The sequence below is a fragment of the Diadema setosum genome, chromosome 9 (genome assembly GCF_964275005.1).
Source record: "Diadema setosum chromosome 9, eeDiaSeto1, whole genome shotgun sequence".
Lineage (NCBI taxonomy): Eukaryota > Metazoa > Echinodermata > Echinoidea > Diadematoida > Diadematidae > Diadema > Diadema setosum.
Window position 1 is genome coordinate 5,004,244 of NC_092693.1, and position 24,577 is coordinate 5,028,820.

Genomic DNA, 24,577 nt, shown 5'->3' on the forward strand with positions numbered 1-24,577 from the left:
ATTCCTTGCTGCCACAAGGGGTAACCTCAGACAAGCATTCTTCTTTCTTTCAATAGACTGTTATAAAATAGAGGTCATAAGTATAAGATTGGAATATGTTAGTAAAGTGGTCTCTTCAGGCTTGGTAATCTCTCGAACACTTGGGTGCCCAATAACTTGAATATCACAATACACGTGTATTTTGGTTTTGTAAGATACAGATCTTCCATGAGCAAACATACATAGACTCACATTGACAATTTTCAAACGTTAAAAACAGGCATAATAATAGTTTCATCAACTTTCATCAACTCTCTAAATATGTTTTTTCTTTCTTTTTTTTTTAAAGTGAGTGTATGCGTTTTCTGTTTTTGTGTACATCTATTCTATGTGAGACCCCAAAGTGTCTGTGTGGACCACTTGTTATTCTGATCAAAAACTTCCGAGAAGGCTATCATTTTTATTTGTATCCGGTATTTATATGGTATCCCATAAAATAGTGATGATTTTGTGTTCCTTCTCTTTCTCCTGAAATTGCACTTTCAGAAAATGCAGATTATTTCTAGCGCAAGAAATGTGTGCATAAAACCGAACCAGTGTAAGTAAGAACATTATCAATGACCTCGAACTCCGAGTTCAGAGATCGCAGTAGAATACCATTGTGGCTTAATTGACAGGTAGGCAACCATCCCATTAAAGTAATCCAGGATATGTATGATTATGATCGATAATGATCATGACTATGGAGGCATAATAATATCTGCATTTGATACAGTGAGGGGCTGAGAGGGAGTGAGATTGTCCCCTGCTGAAAAAGAAAAAAAGGTTTTAATTCTTTTAAATCTCAAAATAATAACGTTTCAGTAGTACTAAACCATGTTGTAAACATACCTGGGCCCCGTTTTATCAAAAGATAAACTCGATTATAAATTTCTTTACCTCACAGGCTGCCATAAACTTCCAGTTGAAATCAACTATATAATCAATTTTAACTCTTCATTAAACAGGGCCTGGGATTTATGTCAATGAATAAGACATGCAGACATACGTAACATAAAGAGAGAGAGAAAGAGAGAGAGAGAGAGAGAGAAAGAGAGAGAGACATACGCAAGTATATAATATATATATATATATATATATATATATATATATATATATATACATATATACACACACACATAGTGCTGTCCGAAACGTACGCGATGCCTCATTGTGAGTAGCATATAGTGAAAGGAATTACACTTGAGGCGGACGTTGCTCTCTTGTTCTCCCTTTTAATCCCTTTATGTGTTCTGTTAGTAGATCCTGATGAAGGCCTGATGACAGGCCAAAAGCTCAATTAAATGGGAGAACAAGAGAGTAACGTCCGCCTCAAGTCTAATTTCTTTCACTAATATGTATGTATTTTATAGGCATATAAATATATATATATATATATATATATATAATTATATATATATATATATATAACGACACCTGCATATTCAACAAAACAATCAAGTGTATAGTTATGTTCAAAAGGCATTTTATTCCAGCGATAGACTATAAACGTGAATCAATCATTACAAGATACTCGACTGTATAGACTTTGTTGTGAAAGAGTGCTGGTGCAGTTGTCACTATTATCACCCAAAAGGACTTTTCAAAGTTTAGATATTATACATATGCGCAAAGAATGCATTCCATAATTTTCTAGGATTTTTATTATTACGTATACATTACAGATCAGCTATACGTTTATATGATTCCGATCTTACAGATAATTAAATAGCCCATCGATTCTGATCTTTTGTAGGAAAACATCAAAAGTTGAAAATAAGACAGTGTACACCTGCGGTCAGACAAGCCAGAGGATGTGAATTCTGTCGAACATCGTACTTCTTATCACTACTCATTATTTCGTTTTGATGGAATGTCTGCAACGAAACAAGTCGAAGAAGTCGGCATAATATAATGACTTTGAACAATTTTGTTTTCAGCCAAGCCTACAAACATCAATATGAACATCTTGCAACCCTGTCATTTCAGTCTAAATGCCGTAAATTCAGAGGTATATAGGCATACCTATATCACCATATAGTATTTATAATGGACCATACAAAAATACAAAATCCAGCTGTTTACTGCAGTAAAGTTAGAAAAATACATGTGTATTACAACTATCATCAGTGATCTACATAAAGAGTATACACACACACCCAGCCAAACATGCTGTACACGTTTTTATCACGCAGTCAGTCATTATCTCCATCTTTTGTTTATACCTGTACATTTGTGAAAGACGGTGAAGAAAGTACAAAAAGTCAGCCTAATTTATCGCAAAGGAGCGACCTAAACATAACATTATCTACAACGTGAACAGTGCATCTTCCTTTATCAATATATTTTGGATTTAGAAGAGCGCAGAAAGTTATTTTTGTGATTACATGATAAAAGTACACTGAGACCAACTTAACTGCATAGAAGACAACCGTAACAGCGGATAACGAGAATTCGCACACACCACCTCAACCTCAACCCTCAAGAGCCACTGATTGAAGTAGCACAAACGGTCTTCTATTTCTAGCACATGATTGTCATGAATAATCCTACATTTCTGATTGTTTTTAGATCAGTAAGAAACAAACAGCAAAACTCTCTCAATTTGGAGAGATTTGCTTTCTTCTTTTTAGAACGAAAGTGTGAATTGAAGATAGCTTTGTCGAGTGAACCCTGTGCAATAGATTACACACAAAAAAAAAAAGAAAAAAGAAAAGCCTAGCTGTGGAAACAATGTGGAAAATGACGTTTTTTTGTTTTGTTTTTCGTTGCTAGTCGTGATCGCTGTGTTTAGACTCGGAATGGGTGACATCACTGTGACGTCATTTATAGTCGTCATCCTTTCCGGGAAGTGGGTCACTCCTTAAAGATCAGGTCCGTCCCAATCTTGATGAAATTCTGGAGTAAAGAAAAAAAAAAGAAGGTATACCATATTATGTATACAAACATAATTATACATACGATTATAGATATAATCATTGTGATGGTTACGTTTTGTTAAGTATGGAAATCGTTTTTCATTTCTTGTTCGAGAAAATTGCAAATGTCAAACAAAACAATAAACAGCATGAAATGAAATCACAGAATCATAGAAAATGATGTGAGAGTGTATGTTGTTATTAAGTCAGAAACATATCATAATATACAAATGTACGTGCGTTATACACATGCAATGTGGTCTTATATCATTTAGGCCTCTCATGTTGCAGAAAACAGATGCATTATTACAATATTCATAGAAACACTCAACTGAGGTTGTCATTGTAACCCGGACCAACCAATGAAAGTCGAGCCAATTGTGTTCTCGCTTACAATGGTTTTAAGTGGTCGCAAACGGACATTCACAGAAGACGCAATCAGATTGAAAACAACCATTAAAGGGGATGGCTAGTAACTGATCAGTGGGGATCAGTGGGAATGCTGGGGGATGATTGTTCCAATCCTTGTGGGATTCATTTAAGAGTATATTATGTATCTATTGTTGTGTGGAAATTATTTGCTTCAGAATGGTCTCATATTCAGGTAATGTGCAGTTTAATGTTTCCAAGTTAACATGCCTGTACAGTGACGGGGCTATTAAACTGCACATTACTTGAAAATGAAACCATGAAGCAAATATTTTTAACAACAATAGATATATAATGTACTCTTAAATGAATCCCACAAGGATTGGAACAATCATCCCCCAGCATTCCCACTGATTCCCACTGATCAGTTACTAGCCATCCCCTTTAAAGCGAGGCTATCATTACTCTAGATAATAATGACATGATGGTGATAAGAACCTTAAGATCCACCGTCACGGAGGTTGAGAGACTGAGAGAGGTTGAGAGGAGTAAAGCTTTTAAACGCACTTCAAATGACTTTGTTGTACATGTATTGGATTTTGAAAAGCGAAGATGAAAAGAGTCCTTTGTAGATAATATTTCTCCCTGTGTTTGTTGTCGTTGTTGTCGTCGATGTTGCATTTTTTCTACATCAAAAGGCTAACCACATGCTATGAAAAAAAGGCGGAAGATAACACTTGCACTGAAGAACGTGAATGATTCGTACCTGACCATGGGTCACAACCGGGTTGCTGAAATCAAGATCATCTATCTGTGGCAACGGCACCCCAACTCCGCCAATTTCTGTACAGATGAAGGAGTAGAAACATACCATGAAGTGTTTGAAAAAACAACAACATATTTTTGTTGATATTTCGGCAATTGCTGAGAAGCCATCTCTTGGTTATTACATCAATACAGTAATGATAATCATGCAATGATTTCATGTTAAAGTATAATCTATATTTTGTTATATTTAAGTGAATAAGAAGATGATCAAGGTTTGAGTACAATCCAATGTGAAACTTGAACGGTGATACATCTCATTAGTGCAGCTGAGGCAACTTTTTAATAGAATTTGAGAGTTGAAATGTCACATCTTTCTAAACTTACGTCTCCGACGTTACTAAAAGTTCTATCTTTGTATTTACGCCTATTTCATATTCTCTATTCATCAAAGTCATGGAGCGCCATTGCATATTACGGCCTGTATAAGAGGTTGTCACGTCTTTCAAAAAGGTTTGATAACTTAGTAATCATTCGGGGGTTATATTTTACAGTAAAACACAAGTTAAGAAGGGACATGCAGTTCGAGAGATGCTGAAAAACACTGTTATGCAATGCTGATAGTGCCCCACTATTTGGCGTTCTTTTTTTCTTTTAGGTAATACACCTATTTCATTTTTGAAATGTCTCTCAAAGCAGCGCTAAATGAAAGTGATTGGACAATATTACGCTATATACAATGATAAGGATACGGAGAAAAGGCTTTTGGTCGGTTATACGAATGGCGTGGGCGACTTACGGTTCATGAGAGGCAGGAAGTAGAGTGTGATGGCCGAATTTACTGCAACCTCAAGTAGGGTACTCTGTCGCAATCATAAACATATAGATAGACATAAACAAAATGTTAGAATGATGAATATACAGCTGTACATGATTACGAATAAATGAATAGGCAGTCAGTCGGTAACAAACTAAAATATGAATATATATATATATATGATCAATAAATGGATGAAAAATAATTTTCTCCCACACAAGATTATCTCTAGTGTTGGTTTGATCTGTTTATTTGGTCCCGGGTACAACATTCTCAGGTATCATGTTTCATACAAAATATCAGAATGACTTCAAGTGTATGCATGATCCTGATACCAAATGAAGAAAATATGTGCACCAGAGGCAATTACACACATCCAGATGGAACTTGGAAGCAGGGTGTGAGTGATTGCTTGCTATGCCATTTATCTTGAGGAATCCTCATTTTGCGAGCATTGCTTTCTATAGTTGCCGCTCCCTCCCTCCATTTTATTTTCCCGCAGAACATAATTAGTTTGTCATCAGACTTGCAAAATGAATGGCATAAAACTTGATTCATAAATATCATTAACATTTTGAGTATTGGCAAAATACTGTTTTCATGATGATATTGTGTTTGAAATTAAATTCTCAGTTGAAGTAAATATTTTGTTTCCCTTACAGTTTTGGCTGCAAGTGCAATCATCTCCTCAAGTTTGCGAATAGACACGATAGCCAATGCATACAAATTTGACGTTATTTCTGATGACATAGCCATTTCAAGACCAATTTTCATCAAATAAACTGTAAATTTCGCTATGAATTGCATGTTCTTTCAAATTAAGAGGTTTCTCATTATCTCACAAACACACACACAATACAAACTTGGAAACTTGCATCCCTATCTGAACCAAAACTATGTACATACCAAGCCTTTAAGCTGAAGAGCAACCCCGAGTATTTCAATGTGATAGCTGCATATCACACTTCGAAAATTTTATTAATTTCCTTCTCGGAATTGCTAAGATATCAAAATTGAGCAAATTGTAATGACTGCTAGGGATGTGAACGGCGAATATTTCTCAGTGTTGTAATTTCTCTTTGTATAAATTCCCTTTCCGTAGTCACTCCGCATACTCTGAAAAGCCAGCAAGATGTCACATGTGATAACTACCTGTAATACACTCCGATGCGTATCATTCAGATTGTGTGGAGAGATGTAATTCATGATTCTTTGTCAAAAGTTTTGTCTAGAAGAGCAACAGTATTTAACAATGTTTTGATTTTCATATCACTGAATTAATTTGTGAACACTCAAATATTTTTTTTTCTCCAGAAAGTCATGTAGTATTCACAAAGGGTATCCCTCTTTGATTATTTGTATTGTGTATATGTGCAGCAGGCATTTTACCAAAATATATGCAGACTGTTAGGTCACGGTTTTGTAAACAAAGTGTGTCAGGTGATGCCTAATTATGGATACCAGATAAGTCTAGCTGGCGCTAGAATTTTCTGGAAGACTATATAGATAAGGCTGGCATAGTGCAGAATCTTCTGGAAGCCTGGGCTTAAGACTAATATCATATTAGCTGAGTTGTCAAGAAAAGTAAGGTCTTGGAGGACTTGCTCGTGAAAGGTTTATCATCGCCTGCTATCTGGATATTCTGCTTGGATGCTACCATATTTTTTAATATCAACTGGTATTTGGAAGCCTATGTTTACAGCTTTATTCTGGCACTTGGTGGAGATAGAGTACCCTGGAGATACCCTGGCAAAGTGTCGCCATGTAAAGCGTGCCATTTTCGTATGGCCTGAAAGAGGAAACACCTGGAAAAGAGTGTCGCCATATGATATGAAGCGCGCCACTTTTGTATGAAGTGAAAGAGGAAACCTGATAAATGAAAATACTCACACTGAACCAGCCTATTTCCGTCTTCACCCGGGAAATATCAGTGCTGCATAAAAATGTACATAAAATATCATATATTCATCTGTACATTCATTGACATACACAGAGATTACACTTCTCAAATTATGTTTCTACATAATACAGATAAGTACTCGTATGTGAATACAATGCTTTATACATGTATAGCTATAAAACTCGCTCATCTGTAGAGAAGGATTTCTCATACTAATACATGCATTGAAATAGATATCATGGGCCAAATAGGTGAACTGGGAGATTACTTTGATAAAGTGAAAATTTTGCTTTTTTAACGTTGATGGAGACACATAGTATTTGCATTTTTTTTTTTTTGTGAGGGTTGAACAAAGTGTAATATTACAGCCAACACCAGTGCGGTGTATAGGGTTGCAAAACCTAGATCATACTTATTTTAACAGGCAAACACGGGGAGATTTCGGTGTGATTTGCAAATGACAGTACTGTGTACTTTTCATTTGTCTCAATCCCAAAATCAAAGGTTAGGAGAAATATTTAGACCTCAGAAGTTCAATCGTACGTTTCAATCAACGGCCATTACCGTATTGTCATTAAAATGCCTATGGGACCTACCTAAGTGAAGACAGTGACCACGTGATGTTGTTGTCTTTGAAACTCACACTAACCTCGGCAGCGATCGACTGCAAGACGTTTGAAAATAGAACGGTAATAATGTCAAAAAGAAAAATAAGTGGTCAACAGTCACGTGATGAATAAGGCACGTCATGGAGAAAGAGAACAGTGGGGGTGGGGTGAGAGGAGACAAGAACAAGACCATTACTATGTTACATCATCTGAACTGATTGCCTACGGGAGATAATGGAGCTTTAGATTTGCAACGCGGACATTTAAGACGACGATTCTCCTCTCTCCCTGAGTTATGTTGCCAAGTAGCTTATTAAGATTACGCGAGGACGCAACCTACATTCCTCTAACAGAGTAAAATGGCGCCCCCATAGAATCATTGCAACGAGTTGCTCTCTGCAGTGTGAATTTGAGTGCATGGACGGAAAAAATGGGCTAAAACTATAAAGCTCCCTGTTTAATATGTTGAATGCCGGCAAATAGATAAGACATGTTGAATGTACAGTTACGCTTGGGCGATGAAGGATCAAGAAACAAACCAGAGAGAATGGTTGTTACAAATTTATTACAGAGTCATTGATTATTAAAAGATCAAATGCACATTTAAGTCCATGCAATGAAATTCTCTAGAAAGTGGAAACATATCGTTCATGGCCATTAACGTCAAAAGACTGCTGTGTGTTACCAAGAATACTTTTTTCTTTCTCTATATGTGTCTATCTACAAATTAAATATCATTCATTTATTACGTATCATACAGAGATGTTTGTATCTAATAATCCATTTAGACATAAATTATGATATCGGAAAAGATGAACATTCACAATCAATTTTGTCTCCTTATGATTACGTGTGTATGTGTGTGTGTTTCGCTGCTGTGTTTGTTTGCTGGGTGTTAAAGGGGTATAAAAATCAAGGTTTTTATTCAAAACATCTGTGATATAACGTGCTGATATCGTTCATAATAAATTCATACCAAGTTACGGAAACAAATTATGATATGAAAGAATGTATGTTTTGTTGTTGTTGTTGTTGTTGTTGTTGTTTATCCACCAAGAATAATTATGTAGTTTTTCAAATATTGTGTGATTTGTGTCTATGGACTCTATTTTCATGAAGTGCACATACCGTGAATCTCGCTGTGTGATGATAACATTATGACCTGGATGAAATCTTGATAAACATTAAAGATTTAAGCAATCTCACATAATTCACCAATTATAGTTAGTTTGTCACTTACCACTTTGAGTGTGAAGAGGTATGCCAGGGTCTTGTTGGGCAGGATGGCGTACGGGGAGAACTCCCCCACCAAGTTGGCGGAGATCCCGTTCTCTTTCATCGTTATCACGGGTGGTTTCGTGCTTTTGATGTTGATCTGCATATCCATACTCGGGTACATGAAGTTCAGCTGAAAGCAAACATTGATATTAGGATAACCATGCCATTGATTTTATTCTCACATCTATAACACATATGTCATTTCTGAGGGTTAAATTGAATAATGAAACAACTAGAAATGTAGCTCATGGCGACTGGTATGCCTCCGCAATAATGCATGGTTCACCTAATAGGTCTGCAGCAAGTCTTGACAATGTATTATGACATTTTAGCATAATTGGCAAAATATTAAAATGTAATGTTCGTCTTAAATGTGTTAAATGTTTCCTTTCCTTGATTTAGATTCAATTGGATGAATGGCTATATGATTTTTTTTTTTCCAAGAGAGCATGCATTTGGGGATTTTAGGATTTTTACTTGACTTTTGACTCTTTTAATTCTTTTAATGCATTGAGTAATTTTCAAGGTTTTGAGAAAAAGTGTAATTTCAGTTTCAAATAGTAAATTGTTAGTATTCTAACTTGGCTTTTTACCCTTGACCTTTGACTCTAAAATTCCCAAGAGTATCACGGCCAAATACAAATATGTACTAAGTTTCATGACGATACTTTGAGCCACTTCCTGGAATGGAAGAAGAAATGAAATTTAGCACTTTCACTTGACCTTTGACTTTGGCAAAAAAAAAAAAAAATTCCCAGAGAATCTCTGTTGTCTACTACATGCATACACTAAGTTTCGAGAAAAATCCTGCAGAAATTGCATATACAGTGTACGAGGGAATAAGTGAAATTTTGAGGAGTTAACTTTGACCTTTGACCCATGGCCCCCAAATTTTCTAGATGATCACGGGCAATCAGACCATGTATAATATTCTATGTACCAAGTTCCATGAAGATACCCTGAACCATTTCCGAGATATGGAGAAAAATATTTGTGAACACGCATGAAATCTTGAATAAATAAATAAATAATTAAATAAATTTTGAGCAATCGACCTTGACCTTTTACCTTTGACCTTGAGCATGAGCACCCCAAAATTAATAGATACAATTTTAATTTCGCCCACCCATACATAGCAAATGGCAAGTTTCATCAGGATACTTCAAACGTTTTTTTTTCTTCTTTTTTTGTTTGTTACGCTGTCCACAGAATTGACGAACGGAAGGACGGACAACCCGAGAACATGATGCCTCAGGCGACACGTGACGGAGGCATAAAAGCAATCAAATAACCAAAATATTCAACCTGTTGCTCACCTGTGGAATAGCGAATTTGTATGCAAAATTGCCTGTGTTCAAGTAATCCTTCTCGGCTTCGGGAACCTGGATGAAGAAAAAAAAAAGATAATGCATAGTAAACATTTTGGAGCAGGAAGATCTGTCAAGAACATTATGTTTGTTTGTTTGTTTGTTTTTCATACTTAGACCATTTTTTTTCACACAGCAACATACATACACACACAAACACACAATGTATCGATAACCTGTCAACACTATGGTGAGAGATTCTAACACGTGCTCAAAGAATTGCGGGTATTATTGAAATACAGAGCGGGACAAGATGGAAATTATTGCATACGGATAGCTGCACAAAAGTACCCAACATTCCCAGAACAATGGGATATAGCCATTCAAGCTGTTGATAACTGTAAAATACGGATAAATTGAAATGATTATTGCCTGATTCTTGTTTCTTCCAATCGTACCCTCATAATACTATGACTCCCGACTATAGTTATCGATAATGAAATACAAAAATAATAAGTGTGTAGATATACAGCCTTGCAAAATTATTCAAAAACACCATCTGTTAGTACACTCACGTTGTCCTTAGTCACGTTGTACTGCAGGTATCCGACTTCCTGGAGCACATAACCGGCCGAATTGGGCAGGTAGTCGGTTATCCATAGAAACACCATGCGCGACGTATCCGAATCAGCCCGGACTCCGGGCACGGGAAGGGGACACTCCGTCTTACTGCCATGGGCATACACTTCCCCCTGATGACGTCAGTGTATGTTTAACAACAACAATATATATATATATATATATATATATATATATATATATATATATATTCAATTATTATCATTTTTTTTTTTTTACAATATGCTCCTTCTACCGGCAATGATTATGAAAGTCAAAATAACAGTTATCACAGTAAAATAACGGTAATCATTAGTATTTCTACGGTCACGGACATCATAAACATCATCACTTTCTAGTGCTTTTTGTAGAATGACACAAACCTCCCTCCTTCGACCTCACTGAAGGAGGAGATACTGATCAAATTCAGGGATATTCATACTCACTCAGATAAATTGCTAATTATAATTTTTATAGGCACCAGAGGTCATTTTGTGACATAGTTTTCGATCACAGACTAAAAGTGGGATAATGCTATCCTGGATCACGGCAAACGATGAAGATGTGATATGTCATGATATACGTCATAATGTGTTATTGAAAATAAAATTTTATATACATTTCAATTTGAATAATGTAATTCTTTTCATTCATTGTTGGCAGTGCAAGTAGGCCTACCTATTCAATTTCAATTTCAATTTCAATGTTTAGGGACAACATAGAAGTAATTCTGCAAAGATATTCATTAAAATTCGAACAATGTGGTAGCAAACTGTGCTCAGCATCTCTTTTATAATCTGGTATATGCACATAGTAAACTGTACAGACTCCTTTTCCGTTCAGCAAAAAAAAAAAAAAATCTGAAGCGTATAGCGTGGAAGTTTTTTTTTTTTTTTAAAATGTGATATCAACATCTGTTCATGAATTCAATTATTATCAGGGTATTTTTGTTGTTGTTGTTGTTGTTGTTGTTGTTGTTGCTGTTGTTGTTGTTGTTGTTGTTGTTGTTGTTGTTGTTGTTGTTGTTGTTGTTAAGGCAGATGAAGCAATTTGACGGGAGATAATCAGTGCCTGCAGTATATCATTATGTGCAAGCACGTCTTCGGGCTGTATACCTTGTGAGCAGTGTTCACCGACCCATTGAAGACTGGAGGAGCCACCAAGGTGTAGTCTATGTCTGCCACATGCAAGAACCGAGCTTCCACTGTGTGCAACCACAATAAATGAATGAATGAATGAATAAATAAATAGATAGATAGATAAATAAATAAATAGATGAATAAATAAATAAATAAATAAACCACAAAAGAGTCACAACGTAATTGTGTTTGACATTGTTATTAATATCCTAGATGTCGTTATCGAAAGAACAAAGCTAATCGACGCTACTACACATCGTAAAAATCCAACAAAATCAAACATGTAACAGGAAAGTTTATTAATTCAGATCATTTCATAGTTTCGGGTGTTTCTTCTGGAGTGTGTACGGTCATGACTATTCGTATGTGACAGCTTGACGATTTGCTTGAGTTTCTTATTGAACTCATAAATTAAATCTAACTCATATTCATTTTTAGCATGTGTGTAATAAATGACATGGAAAGGAGATGATCTTTCAAATAAGATATTAACAAATATGATAGCAAGTATTTGCGCGGATACGTAGATTTTTCAGTCACACAGAGAGATAGAAAGACATTGCGAAAAAGAGAGTGAACAAAGGCTGAACATGAAGTGTACAAACGACCCTAGATACAGAAATGATGGACTTACTCTTCAATGTTTTCAATTTGTTCTCCAGCTGGATGTTGACAGCATCCAAAACTTCTGGACACACCTGGGTGTGAGAGGAAAAAATACAGTGATATTCAAACGTCTCTCCTAAAAACGGTAATACATAAAGAATCACTCTAGCTGAAAACATTTGTTGTTGCTGTTGTTGTTGTTGTTGTTGTTGTTGTTGTTGTTGTTGTTGTTGTTGTTGTTGTTGTTGTTGTTGTTGTAGAGGTGAGGGGAGTGGAGAACACGAAAGTGGTGATGAAGTCGAATAGCTGTCACCATGAGAATGATAAGATGTTGCGTTTTGAAGGGAAATGCCGAAAGTGCATAATAATGCCGATAATGTACTTTGGTAATGTAATTATCGCAACATGTCATCTATATATAGGCATGCAACAAAACGTTTCACCCTCAACTAAACAGATGCAGACTTGAAATTTGTGTTCATGTGGAGTCTCTTTACACGCATGTAACAAGTAACAATTGTGGTATCCTGAACATGACACTGACGACTAAAACACATACGCAGATGATAATATTATGATACTGACGACTGACACACAAACGCAGACATATTACCCACAAACCAGGGTATATTGAATACAGAGTGACAGACATAGCTGTCTGTGATGTCTTTAGACTGCACCATACCAGCACAAAGAATATCTAATTCAAAGGAAATTCGACGCCTCTGTGATGGACCCACTTTTTAACTCCACTCCATATTCCGGTTGACTTTAAAAGAGCAAGGGAAAATGAGTAAAGTAAAAAAAAAAAATAGGTAAAACAGACGAAAAATCTCCATCAAAATCGGTCATCGGATGGATATCTATGGAATTATAAAATTTTAGAGTGTTTTTACGAAACAACAATGTTCGTCTCCAATCGGCCGTTACACAATGTCACCAAAAACAGAATAGCAGCCGCGTCTAATCTACATAATGGATAGCTGTGAACGATCTGCCATTTCGTAATGACTTCAAGTAACATCTACAAATTCCATAACCTTTTATTGTCATCTTTTCTCCGACATTTTTTTCTTCGCAGTGTAACTTTTACAATTTCGTTCTTTTGATATTTCTCTATTAATCAAAGTCAACTTGAACGTGAAGTGATATTTGACCTCTCGTCTCGCACCAGAGATGGACAGCGAATCTATGTAGGTTTTCAAACCCGTGGGCAAATTTGCTCCTCACTAACATAGGGTATCACCTTTGGTCATCATGGCATCTCGCCCAAACATGCTGGTACAGAAAAATGGACATTTTCATCAGTGGAATCTAACATAACTACTTTGGCGCAGTGGCTTGAGTAACTTTGATAATATGAACACGTTTTACCCACTCCGACTGGAAATTTACTACCGAGGGAGCCGTTTAATATGCAACAAGGATGAGAGTGTCAGCCGTGTACGCCATCAACATTTTGACACGTTATACGTTTGCCCAGTCCCAGAGCGCCCCGATGTCAATAAACCTCCTACCAATACATGTATCTTCTTTTTTTTGGCCCGATATAAAAGATTTGTGGATAGTTGTTTATCAAGCGTCTTGGAAGCACTCAAACTTGTACCTTGTGGATAAACCAAGTTATGTGTTCAATGATTTATATGTCATGTATAATTTGAGTATCATGGCACATATATTATATTCTTTCTTATGATTTAAAAACGCAGAAATAAAACAAACAAACAAAAAATGTAAATCCATTATCCATCGAGCAGAACCACTTTCACTTACCTTCTTATTGACAGAATCCTTTAAAGAATCGGCGATTTTATGATCGAACAGGTTGTAGAGCCAACTGTGAAAAGCAGCGACAGATAGAGGGATCTTAATGAAGGCTTCTAACCCTACCCCCACCTTTTGTCACTGTCGGTAACATGTTCTCACAATTTCACCAAATCTCCAACAAAACGAGTGTGTTCTTCCCAACAACACTATCTCAGCAACAATTTTGATTATTTAGTACACAGCTCCTAGGAACTGTTTAAAAGATGCAGTTTATACTTTAACTTGCCTCATCAAGTGTCACTATCGTGGATCCTTCATAATATATAAACGCATATAATTCATAGTAAATTGTGTATTTACCACAAAATTTATGATTGGTCGAATTGCTGCCACTTGGCATTTATTGATTTCGTTCTAGCTAAACAAACAGTTTGTTATAAATCTGTGTTGTAAATACATTTCATCTTGTTTAATATAGCAAATTGAAACTGCTCTTTTTATGCACTATTCTAGTCAACATACACTCCAATTAAGGCATAATAAATCCTCGCGCAATTCAATTTCATCCCGGCATTCAACCTCGGTGAAATAAATCTGTACATGAGGTAATTATGCTTTAACGTAGTACATAATCTATTTATTATATTTATTCAAGATCACGCACTATTCACAATATATACATATTTAATGGACAGTACCCATATTTTGTTCTTAGTCACCTGTTATTATATTTCTAAATAAAAAGAAGACGATAAATCAGATTTTCTCACTTCCACAGCCAATAAAAACTTAATTACACAATGTTACAAACCTTGCCCCTCCATGAAGATCGACATTCATCCCCGACACATGAAAGGAACAATCTGAGCGCGCGGAAGAAATCGTGGGACGACCAGTAGAGTCCACGCCTATACGATATAATGATATCCCGCATTGTTTGAAAATACTGAAAACAAAGAACTTCAGATAGTCTTATTTTCTAATCGTTTTTTCTTACTGTATTTTTATCAACGTCATCTTCAATATCATTATCATCATCCCCATTATCTTTATTATCATCATTATTATCATCATCATCATTATCACTATCATCACATTTCTCAACAATGCTACTAATGGCCAAATGCATGGTACCCAGAAAAAAAAATAGAAGAATAATTTGTTTCTTGTCATGAAAACGGGGAGATAACGACATGCTTGCGGCCTATGAAGATAACAAAAAAGTGACAGAGAGAGCGAGAGAGGGATGGTGGGAAGAGACGGGAGAAGAGAGATCTACATAATATAGCTCCCCGTATAAACCATTCAAACACGGTAAACCACATTTGACAAACGTCTCATGGATGAGTAAGTGAAAGTGAAGGCAGTTTTATGTATAACAAAGACATGTATATGTATATATTAACATGTATATACTCAGTATTAACATGTATATATTAACATATATTAATATGTATATATTAACATGTATATACTCAGTATTAACATGTATATATTAACATATATTAATATGTATTTATTAACATGTATATACTCAGTATTAACATGTATATATTAACATATATTAATATGTATATATTAACATGTTTTATGTATATATTAACAAAGACATAATTGCGTTTTTTTTTTCATCTGCTTCTCATTTTCATATGTATTTTGTCAAATCATATTCTGCAATTATTACAAATATCCTGTACATAATTATGCAATGTATATAATTTCTTTGTTTATTTGATGGAAGTGAAAATAAATTTGAATCTTTAAAGGGGCCCTGAAATCCAAATGCATGTTGATCTGTGTTGATTTATAATACCTTCAACGTCACTTTTGCGGTGAAACGAATATCTAGAAACATTCCATATATTTTTAATGATTTTTCTTTTATTTTTCTTCAGATTACTTGGGAACGCCCACAAAAAATCCTTCCAGACCAATCGATATTCATATTCTTGAGATGACATCAGCTGTCAATCATTGCTAAAGTGCTGAAATGTTTAACAAAAGACATTGGAATGCACCTTCCCCTCGACTCAGCATAACTTGCATGTTCCCTCGCCATGTCTTTTGTTAGTCACATTAATATGACAGAAACATGCAAGTTATGCTGAGTCGAGGGGAAGGTGCATTCCAATGTCTTTTGTTAAACATTTCAGCACTTTAGCAATGATTGACAGATGATGTCATCTCAAGAATATGAATATTGATTGGTTTGGAAGGATTTTTTTGTGGGCGTTCCCAAGTATTCTGAAGAAAAATAGAAGAAAAAATCATTAAGAATATATGGAATGTTTCTAGATATTCGTTTCACCGCAAAAGTGACGTTGAAGGTATTATAAATCAACACAGATCAACATGCATTTGGATTTCAGGGCCCCTTTAATCTTGAATCTTGAATGATAGTAAATGCCCTGTGAAAATTTCTGTTTAAAATTAGCCACTTAAAGTGACAATCCACTCCTTAAAGATGACTTTGATAAAGAAAGAGCAAGCATACAGAGAATGGTATAGAAGGTTGATTGACTTTAAACTTTGTGTACATAAGAGTTACATAACTTTTAGTTTCTCAGTATTTTCATGAAACAGCGACACGGAGGATACGTTAGCACCACTATGATGTATGCGAATTCGATATGGCGATGAAGGCATCAATTCATTACTTTTCCCGTTTTCTTGTGGATAAAAACAAAAACTGTAAAAGAAAAAAATGTAACCTAGAAATTTTAACGTTAAAAACATTAAAATTCCGTTATACTCGAAGATATGAATCTAATCATATTCCAAATCAACTTGAATATTAAGTTCAATTCACTTTATCCTTAAAGGTCTTGTTTACCTTTGGGAGCAGTGATTTTAAAGATGTTAAAGAGATCACATTTGATGCATAGGTCTGGTGTATCAGAAAACATCCTACCATATAAAATTTTTGCAGTAAAGCCTAAAATATAAGGAGATATCAGTATTTTTCTCATTAAACCGCAACTGCAGACGGTTAAGTCTGGAAACATTGATATTATGACTATTGTTCAGATTTTGTGAATTTAACAATACTTAACATCGATTATACGGATTCAATTTTTTACAGTTGTTGTTTCTATCCCTAACTCACATATTAGAACTATTTTAAAGCACTAATGCTCGGTTTTTGTTTCTTCTGCAAATGGTAGAATATGCCTTTAAGCGCTGGAGATGTGAAGTTTCAAAAATAACACTTAAAGGTGATTGACGTTTGAAAAGAGTGGCATGTATTATACCATAATGGTAAGTTTTACTTCTGCTATGGACAATAAGGCATTTATAATCGTATCATAAATCGCTGCTTTCGATACAAATAAGAATAGCCTGTATGGGAAGTTCTTCTTTTGACTGATTTGATGCTCACACGCAAGGAGGTCAGCAAGACCTTCGTCTGTACTCGTAATACTTTATTTTCAGAGCCATTTATAGTTCAAAATGGCGACAAAAGGGTTTATTCGCGAGAATTGATGTCGGAAAAGAGTGGCATGCATTGCGCCACAACGGTAGGTTTTACTTCTATTATGGATTATATACGGCATTTATAATCGTATCATAAATCGCTGCTTTCGATAAGGGAGTAAGAATAGCCTGTATGGAAAGTTCCTCTTTTACTATAGTAACTGATTTGATGCTCACACGAAGGACGGTCAGCACAACTTATGTCTACTTGGGTTTAGTCAGAGGCATAGTTCAAAATGGCGACAAAATGGTTTATTCCCTAGAAGAAATCAAAGTGGTACAGATTGGGCTCCAGTCTTTTGCAAAACACCGCATCAATCATTTATATTGCATCAGAGTTTCGAGTCAAAACCATGTGTTTGTTGAATCTGAAATGTCAACTATAGGCCTGCTAGTACTTTATTTGTCGCAATACATGTAGTAAGGGAGCTGACCATCCAGGTCAATAATTGACCAGAGAGAAGTCGTGTTAATATTCAATCTATCCAGCAATCATTAATAAACCATAAAACTTAAACATGATGAAAACTTAATAAACGGAAGAAAGATAAATAGGCCTATTTGAAAAAAGAGTCAGGATTCTCAAATACTATAATGAGGTGTCATTAATCGAAAGCAAAACATAAACTTTTGTTATGTATCGGCGTTCCGTTATCGTTGGGACAGCATATCATCGCCCTTGTGACTTTTCTGTACACACTGTTCCAGGTTTTTACGATATGAAATGATATTATTCTTTGCCGGAGTATAACCTTTATAACCAACTTCAAAACTGTCTAAATATGGAAGAAATGAAATGAAACATGAAACGTTAATGCAAGCATAACAGAGTAAACTGGCCGTCTTCATTTATCGGACTGCAATGAATGACGAAATAAAATAGGTATGCAATGATATGTCTTGATTATATAGCAATCAGCGACAGATATCAATGGAGTCATTATAACCACTATAAGTTCATGACATCGTAAGATTTCCCATTGCCATTCCACAATCCCAAAGTGAGTTGACGATTCACGATTTTACTATAAATCTCTCTGAAAAAAAAATCGAGTGAAAATATTCACTCATGAAGGAGTGAATAACAGAAAAGAGTGAGTTTAGAGTAAAATTGAAGGGAATTTTGAGTGAAAATGTTTATTTGCACTCATTTTGGAGTGACCTCAGGGATCACTCTAAAAATGTTCGAGTGATCCCTGAGGTCACTCAAAAATGAGTGTAAACGAACATTTTCACTCAAAAATTCCCTCCAATTTCACTCAAAACTCACTCTTTTCTGTTATTCACTCCTTCAGGAGTAAATATTTTTACTCTATTATTTTTTGTTATTTATTTATTTATTTTATTATTATTATTATTATTTTTTTTTTGAGAGAGAGAGAGAGAGAGAGAGATAGTTCATTCTGGGCTTCCCTCGTCCTGCTTGGAATAAAATTGATTTCGCTTACCGACTCTAATAGAGAGTGCCATACTGATGGATGAGGCGCGAGCATCGAAAGATCCGGAGTCAGAAACGTGGATGCTTGAGAGATAAGAATATATCAAAAGAAAATTGGGATACAGACGGCAGATAAGATTCCAAAACTGTACACATCAAGGATGAAAAGAACTATTTAGTTATCATGTTTATGTTCGCGTATCTTGTTAGGTCACTGTCACACACTGACATTGTGAAGTTCTAATTGTGAAGCCTGCATAGGAAAAAAAAAACAACAACTTTAGAATGAAGCTGATGTTGCCTATTACAGTATTGTTAAATCCTCATATCCCTTTACCAATATTTTTACTATTAGTACAGATGTGTATTAGGCCTACTATGCTCTTTACGTCTCAGCTCCTGTAGAACGCGCGCAGAAATGGTACGGACCATGGTGACCAGGATACCGCAAAATATTCATGATAGTGGGCGACAATAAAGAGCGATCTGAACTCCTATTGACTTCATCGTTTTGCTTTGCTCTCTCTGGTTGTTGTTGTTGTTGTTGTTGTTGTTGTGTTTTTTTTTACTGAATAAGTTTACAGCAGGCGTATTTTGTGTAGTTATCATTGTTGAATCAAGTGATAGAGAGATAAACTGCAGAAATTAGTGAACGAAAAATGCTTGTGCGTGAACTCTGCGTCTTCTTAATATCCTGATTGACAATTCATCATCTTCATCTTCATCAAGGATCGCCATCATTCTTGACAGGCCTTCAAACAGTAAGGTCCATGGAAACGAATGAAAAAATAAGGTACGGTTCACTTTATGTACAATGGAAAATAACTTACAAGCCAGTCGACTTGTAGTGCCAGTTCCCGTGTACGGAGAGGGAGATTCCGCTGGTCGTTAGGCGGAGCCCTCCGGCTGATGGGTTGGTTGTCAAGAAGGCGGTCGGAATGTTGAATGACGTAATTCGTATGCTGGTATGAGCGAGGAAAATAAGGGGGACCATTTTGATATAGTGCTATAATATGACGTAGTTATTCGTAAAGATAAATTATACTAAAATCATCGCTATAATCACGTTAGGCTTTTTCCCGGTTACAGCATATACTTTCATCACACTCATGTTGAGAATCAAATAGACTTGTGTGGTATATAACACACACACAAACGCACACACACACACACACACACACACACACACATTATATTTAAACATTTACTGTCTTACGTACTTCTTGACCTCATAGTTGATGTGGCCGACTTTGACACTGGCACGGCCACTGACATCGGGAATGGTCAAGTGCTGAATCTTGTCCCGGAGTGTCTCCAATCCCAAATCCCGCACTACGGATAGGAGAGAAACGAGGAGTACATGCACTATAGATACTAGAAAACTGTTCATTCAGCATCCACGTGGTTTTTGAGCCACAGCAAAATGAAGGATATACAGGCAGTAAAATGCGTTGAAATCAACGCATGTTTTAGTCAAATGCGTTTTAGTGTCAAATGTGTTTTAGTCAAACACCGGGACCATGTACCTTTAACACCTCACTGTTAATATCACTGTGAAAATTCATTAGCACTTTCATCCCTGACGAAGGGGGAGGCCCCCGAAAATTCGGATTTTGAATTAAAATCAAGGCAACTGGCATTTAATGCATTCCTCTATTGTGACATAATTATTATTGCTATTTCTAGTACTGCCAATACGCGGAGCAATTACAATGTTTGGAATATCTATATATATATATATATATATATATATATATATATATATATATATATATATATATATATGTGTGTGTGTGTGTGTGTGTGTGTGTGTGTGTGTGTTTGGCAATTTACATTTGTTTCCTTCCTTTTGCTGCACATGAATGTGCGAATAGATCCCTGATGTGCAACGCATTAACGAATAAACTGAAACACACAAACAAAGTGCGATTTCTTCCATATTATTTCTTTATGAATGATTACTGCAGCATGAGGTCCTTGCTTCACTTCAGAAGTGAAAATCATTTGAGCTTTCATTGTTATTATAAAATCGGTCTTTGTGTATAAAATAAGCCCACTGACTAAAATGTGGAAGAGTCTGTGAATGAAAATAGCTAACTGTTGTGTTGAAATACGTTTTCCTGAGGCACACCAACGAGCATATCAATCAAAAAAAAAAAAAAAATGTCGCATCAAGAATACTCACTGGAATATACATGTATATTATAGTCTGTTGTTTGCGTCCCTTTGACGATGTACAGACAGACATTCATATACCCGCAGAGATGAGGAGTGAATGTAACGAGCGAGCTGACAATGGTCTTGGCAGTGTTTCACTATATGAACGTCCCCGACTCTCATAATGAAAACGTGTTCTGCTCTTGCGATATGAAACGTTGACTACATGGCCAACTCTAGTAACAGACAAAACTATAGCTATATGCGCCTGGTATTTGCGAATGACGTCACTAATCGTCCGATTTTGTACAATTTTGATTAGGCCTTAGGCCTCTTAACTGTTCTCCCTTGTGTCAGTAGGCCTACTTAGCATCCGATAGCGATCATTGGGGTGTTGGGCGCATGTCACCATGGATCAAAAGTAAATCATGTTTCAAAAATGAAATACACAATTACGCCGATTGAGCTTATACTTCGGTATGTGCTTCCCTCAGGTCAGTTTGACGGATTTCAATGAATCGCTTTGCAGTCATTTTCACTTTTGCTCTCTTTTCAGATTTACACAGTCAAGCATCCATTCATATAGGGGCCTACTCAAAATACAATGACCAAATACATTTCTTTTATACCTCACAGTGCTGTAGATGATATAGATTTGTGCCAACTATATTATTAGTGCAAGATACTTGCCCGTGTTTAGGGCGTGCAAAGTCACCCTCACTGTACGCGGATTAATCAACTCAAAAGTATCCGTGTTCATGCGCCATTAACTCCATGGACCATGTTGATTCTTTTATTGTTTGGTTATTGGACACTTTATGTGAATTTGATTCGTTGTTATTCTTTGGCAGTACACCTGTGAAAACACACGGTTACACACACATACACACACATATGTACATATATATGTATATATATATATATATATATATATATATATATATATATATATATATATATATATATATATATATAATCACATATTCTTAGCTGTAAAACAGCTAATATGGAACAGGAAGAATTATTCTGAAAATACATTCCATATCACACTTTTCTGTAATATCAATACATGATATCCTGTAATGGGAGACGTGGAAATTTCTCCAAAACCCTCATGAGCATTTCCCTGATAATACCAACCATTTTGCGCAGTTTATCTATCACAAAATTGCAAATGATATCATAATAATGAACTCCGTGTATGCTCTGGTATCATCTCTCCGGGCCCAAACACAGATGTAACGGAGCTGTCCCCTATATACATAATTTATGACCTTAAAGAAAAGTTAACCTAAGAAAAACACTCCGTATAAACATAAAGATTTAACGATTTTCCCCCTATATTTCTTAATTTCATAAAATACAAAATGACATTTTTTCCATGTTTCAAATCTGTCAATATTATTCTATTCATATAGGACAAGACTGTTGGCACTATAGTACAGGTAAAAGCGGATAATCGGGCTAGCCGAAGTTCCTCCACATTATCTACTTTGCATTTTATTGGCCATATCTTTTCGAAATTCATTAATTTCGTACTCATTTTGTTAATCACTTAACTGATGTTGCTTGCAGCATTCATATTTTCCACTTTGCCCCTATGGATCCATTAATTTTGTACCAAAACACAAGTGAAAAGGAACATGTAGGAATCGTGCATGTGGTGGGGAAATACATGGGTTATTGTACATGTAAAATTTTATACAACAGTCTGTAACACACACACACACACACACACACACAAATCACATTGAATTCAGAAAATATCTCTGGTATGGTAAGTGTGGGACATCATAATATCCCTTCGTTGATTCTAGTTCATCATCGATTTGATACTTCACTGCACTTTTACATGTGCCCATCAGCTTGTTATCCATTTGACTATATGTGTATGTCTGTCTGTCTCTCAACTGACTATACACATAAATTCAAGGTTAGGATATTTCCATTTTCGTTTCTTTTCATAGCATGTAATATGTGCATGGCTGTATATTGTGACGTCACCTAAACACCTGTACACTCTCGTTCGATTTTCGTACATGTGATCGACTATATGAAAGACGATTTTAATCATAGTCATAACATGACAGCGTATATTAGTGTCTGAGTGCAGCGAGGAACCAATTATGTGTGTGTGTGTGTGTGTGTGTGTGTGTGTGTGTGTTTCCATCTGCATCCTTGCTAAGCAACAGTGTGTGCTAAAACAGACAATTCATGCACAGACAGGTCATATCAAGCGTTACCAGGGCGATAGCAACGTTGCGCTTTTTTTTTTAGTCGTCTGCATGTGCATTGTATTGGAGAGTAACGGAGACTGCATGGTGTACAATCAGACGTATCATTACCACTTTAAGCTATACAGTCATGACTGAATTAAAGAGCAAATGAAGGACAATGTTAGCTGTACATTATACTGTACTCAAACGCTACTAACGGGTTTTGTTTTGTTGTTTTCCCCCTTTTTTCTTTGACCTTTCCCCAGTTCGAACTGTATAACCAGTTTACACTTTTGGTTAATGCATTTGGCGACTAAATTCAAGTTATAACAAAATCTATCTCTACATGCAGTACAAATACATAGTTAGGGCCTACCACGGAAGTAAGGTTGACAGATATATCCATATGGATACGTACATATGGATATACAGAGAGCTATACAGGATACATAACGTATGTATATTCATATAGATTATAGTAACATTACGTGCAAATTGTTACTATGAATTCAGTCCATTCCATGATTTCTGCAGTACAAATCTATACGCACTCTTCTATAGTTTTTGTTACTGGTATCCAATCATTAATCGCTATAATGACGAATTATGCTAAAAACAAAACAAAAAGTGACATTGGCACATACAAATGATGTAAAAGTAAACAAAGATAGAGGCTATATGTTTGAAATACCCTTAATTTTGAAATATCCCATAGAGGACGGTTTAACAGTATATTGTATTGCTCTTCTACTTACAGAATCGTATAAGTTTCCGATACGCACATATATTTCTCGAAATTAACGATTGAATAAGCTATCAAATATTCTTGAAGGCCATTGTGGTTTCGCAAATTTTTAACGACAGCTTTGTCAACGACGCTGATTATTGGGCCCTATATTTTCAACTATCTTCATACTCACGGAAATTAAGGCCTTTCTGAGTGATGCGAGCTTTGAACCCAGGATTCTTGTTCCAGTCCGTACCGGCCAGTCCGGAGGCGACCCTCGGGAAGCCACTGGCCTGGAGGATCGCGAGGGACAGCAGCAAGAAGGCACATCCCACCCGCATCATGCTGATATACCCAACGGAGTTTTGAGTATCAATGAATCCTACACACTGCGTGATCTACACGAGATCTATACACTCCGACCGTTTGGCACTCAGAAAGTGTGCAATACATGT

General features: G+C 35.9%; 1 protein-coding gene across 1 annotated transcript; it reads right to left on the minus strand.

The window, feature by feature from the left end:
* Positions 1-1,504: 1,504 nt before the first annotated feature.
* LOC140232857 (bactericidal permeability-increasing protein-like) lies at positions 1,505-24,510 on the minus strand. The gene is made up of 16 exons (XM_072312970.1): positions 24,316-24,510; positions 20,243-20,354; positions 19,853-19,984; positions 19,033-19,106; positions 14,922-15,018; positions 14,117-14,180; positions 12,372-12,435; positions 11,714-11,802; positions 10,556-10,732; positions 9,990-10,055; positions 8,636-8,803; positions 7,384-7,451; positions 6,778-6,820; positions 4,870-4,933; positions 4,072-4,148; positions 1,505-2,916 (listed from the first exon to the last, which is right to left on the minus strand). The coding sequence occupies exons 1-16, from the start codon at positions 24,464-24,466 to the stop codon at positions 2,875-2,877; spliced, it is 1,488 nt and encodes a 495-aa protein (XP_072169071.1). The 5' UTR covers positions 24,467-24,510; the 3' UTR covers positions 1,505-2,874.
* Positions 24,511-24,577: the final 67 nt, after the last annotated feature.

Bases quoted from the DNA above. Each gene is read 5' to 3' on its own strand.
- LOC140232857 (XM_072312970.1), bottom strand. From the start codon at position 24,466: ATGATGCGGGTGGGATGTGCCTTCTTGCTGCTGTCCCTCGCGATCCTC. The intron at 19,107-19,852 runs GTAAGTTATTTT...TTATCTCTCAAG, and splicing joins CACTACAAGTCGACTGGCTT to CATCCACGTTTCTGACTCCG. The intron at 15,019-19,032 runs GTAAGCGAAATC...TATATCGTATAG, and splicing joins GGCACTCTCTATTAGAGTCG to GCGTGGACTCTACTGGTCGT.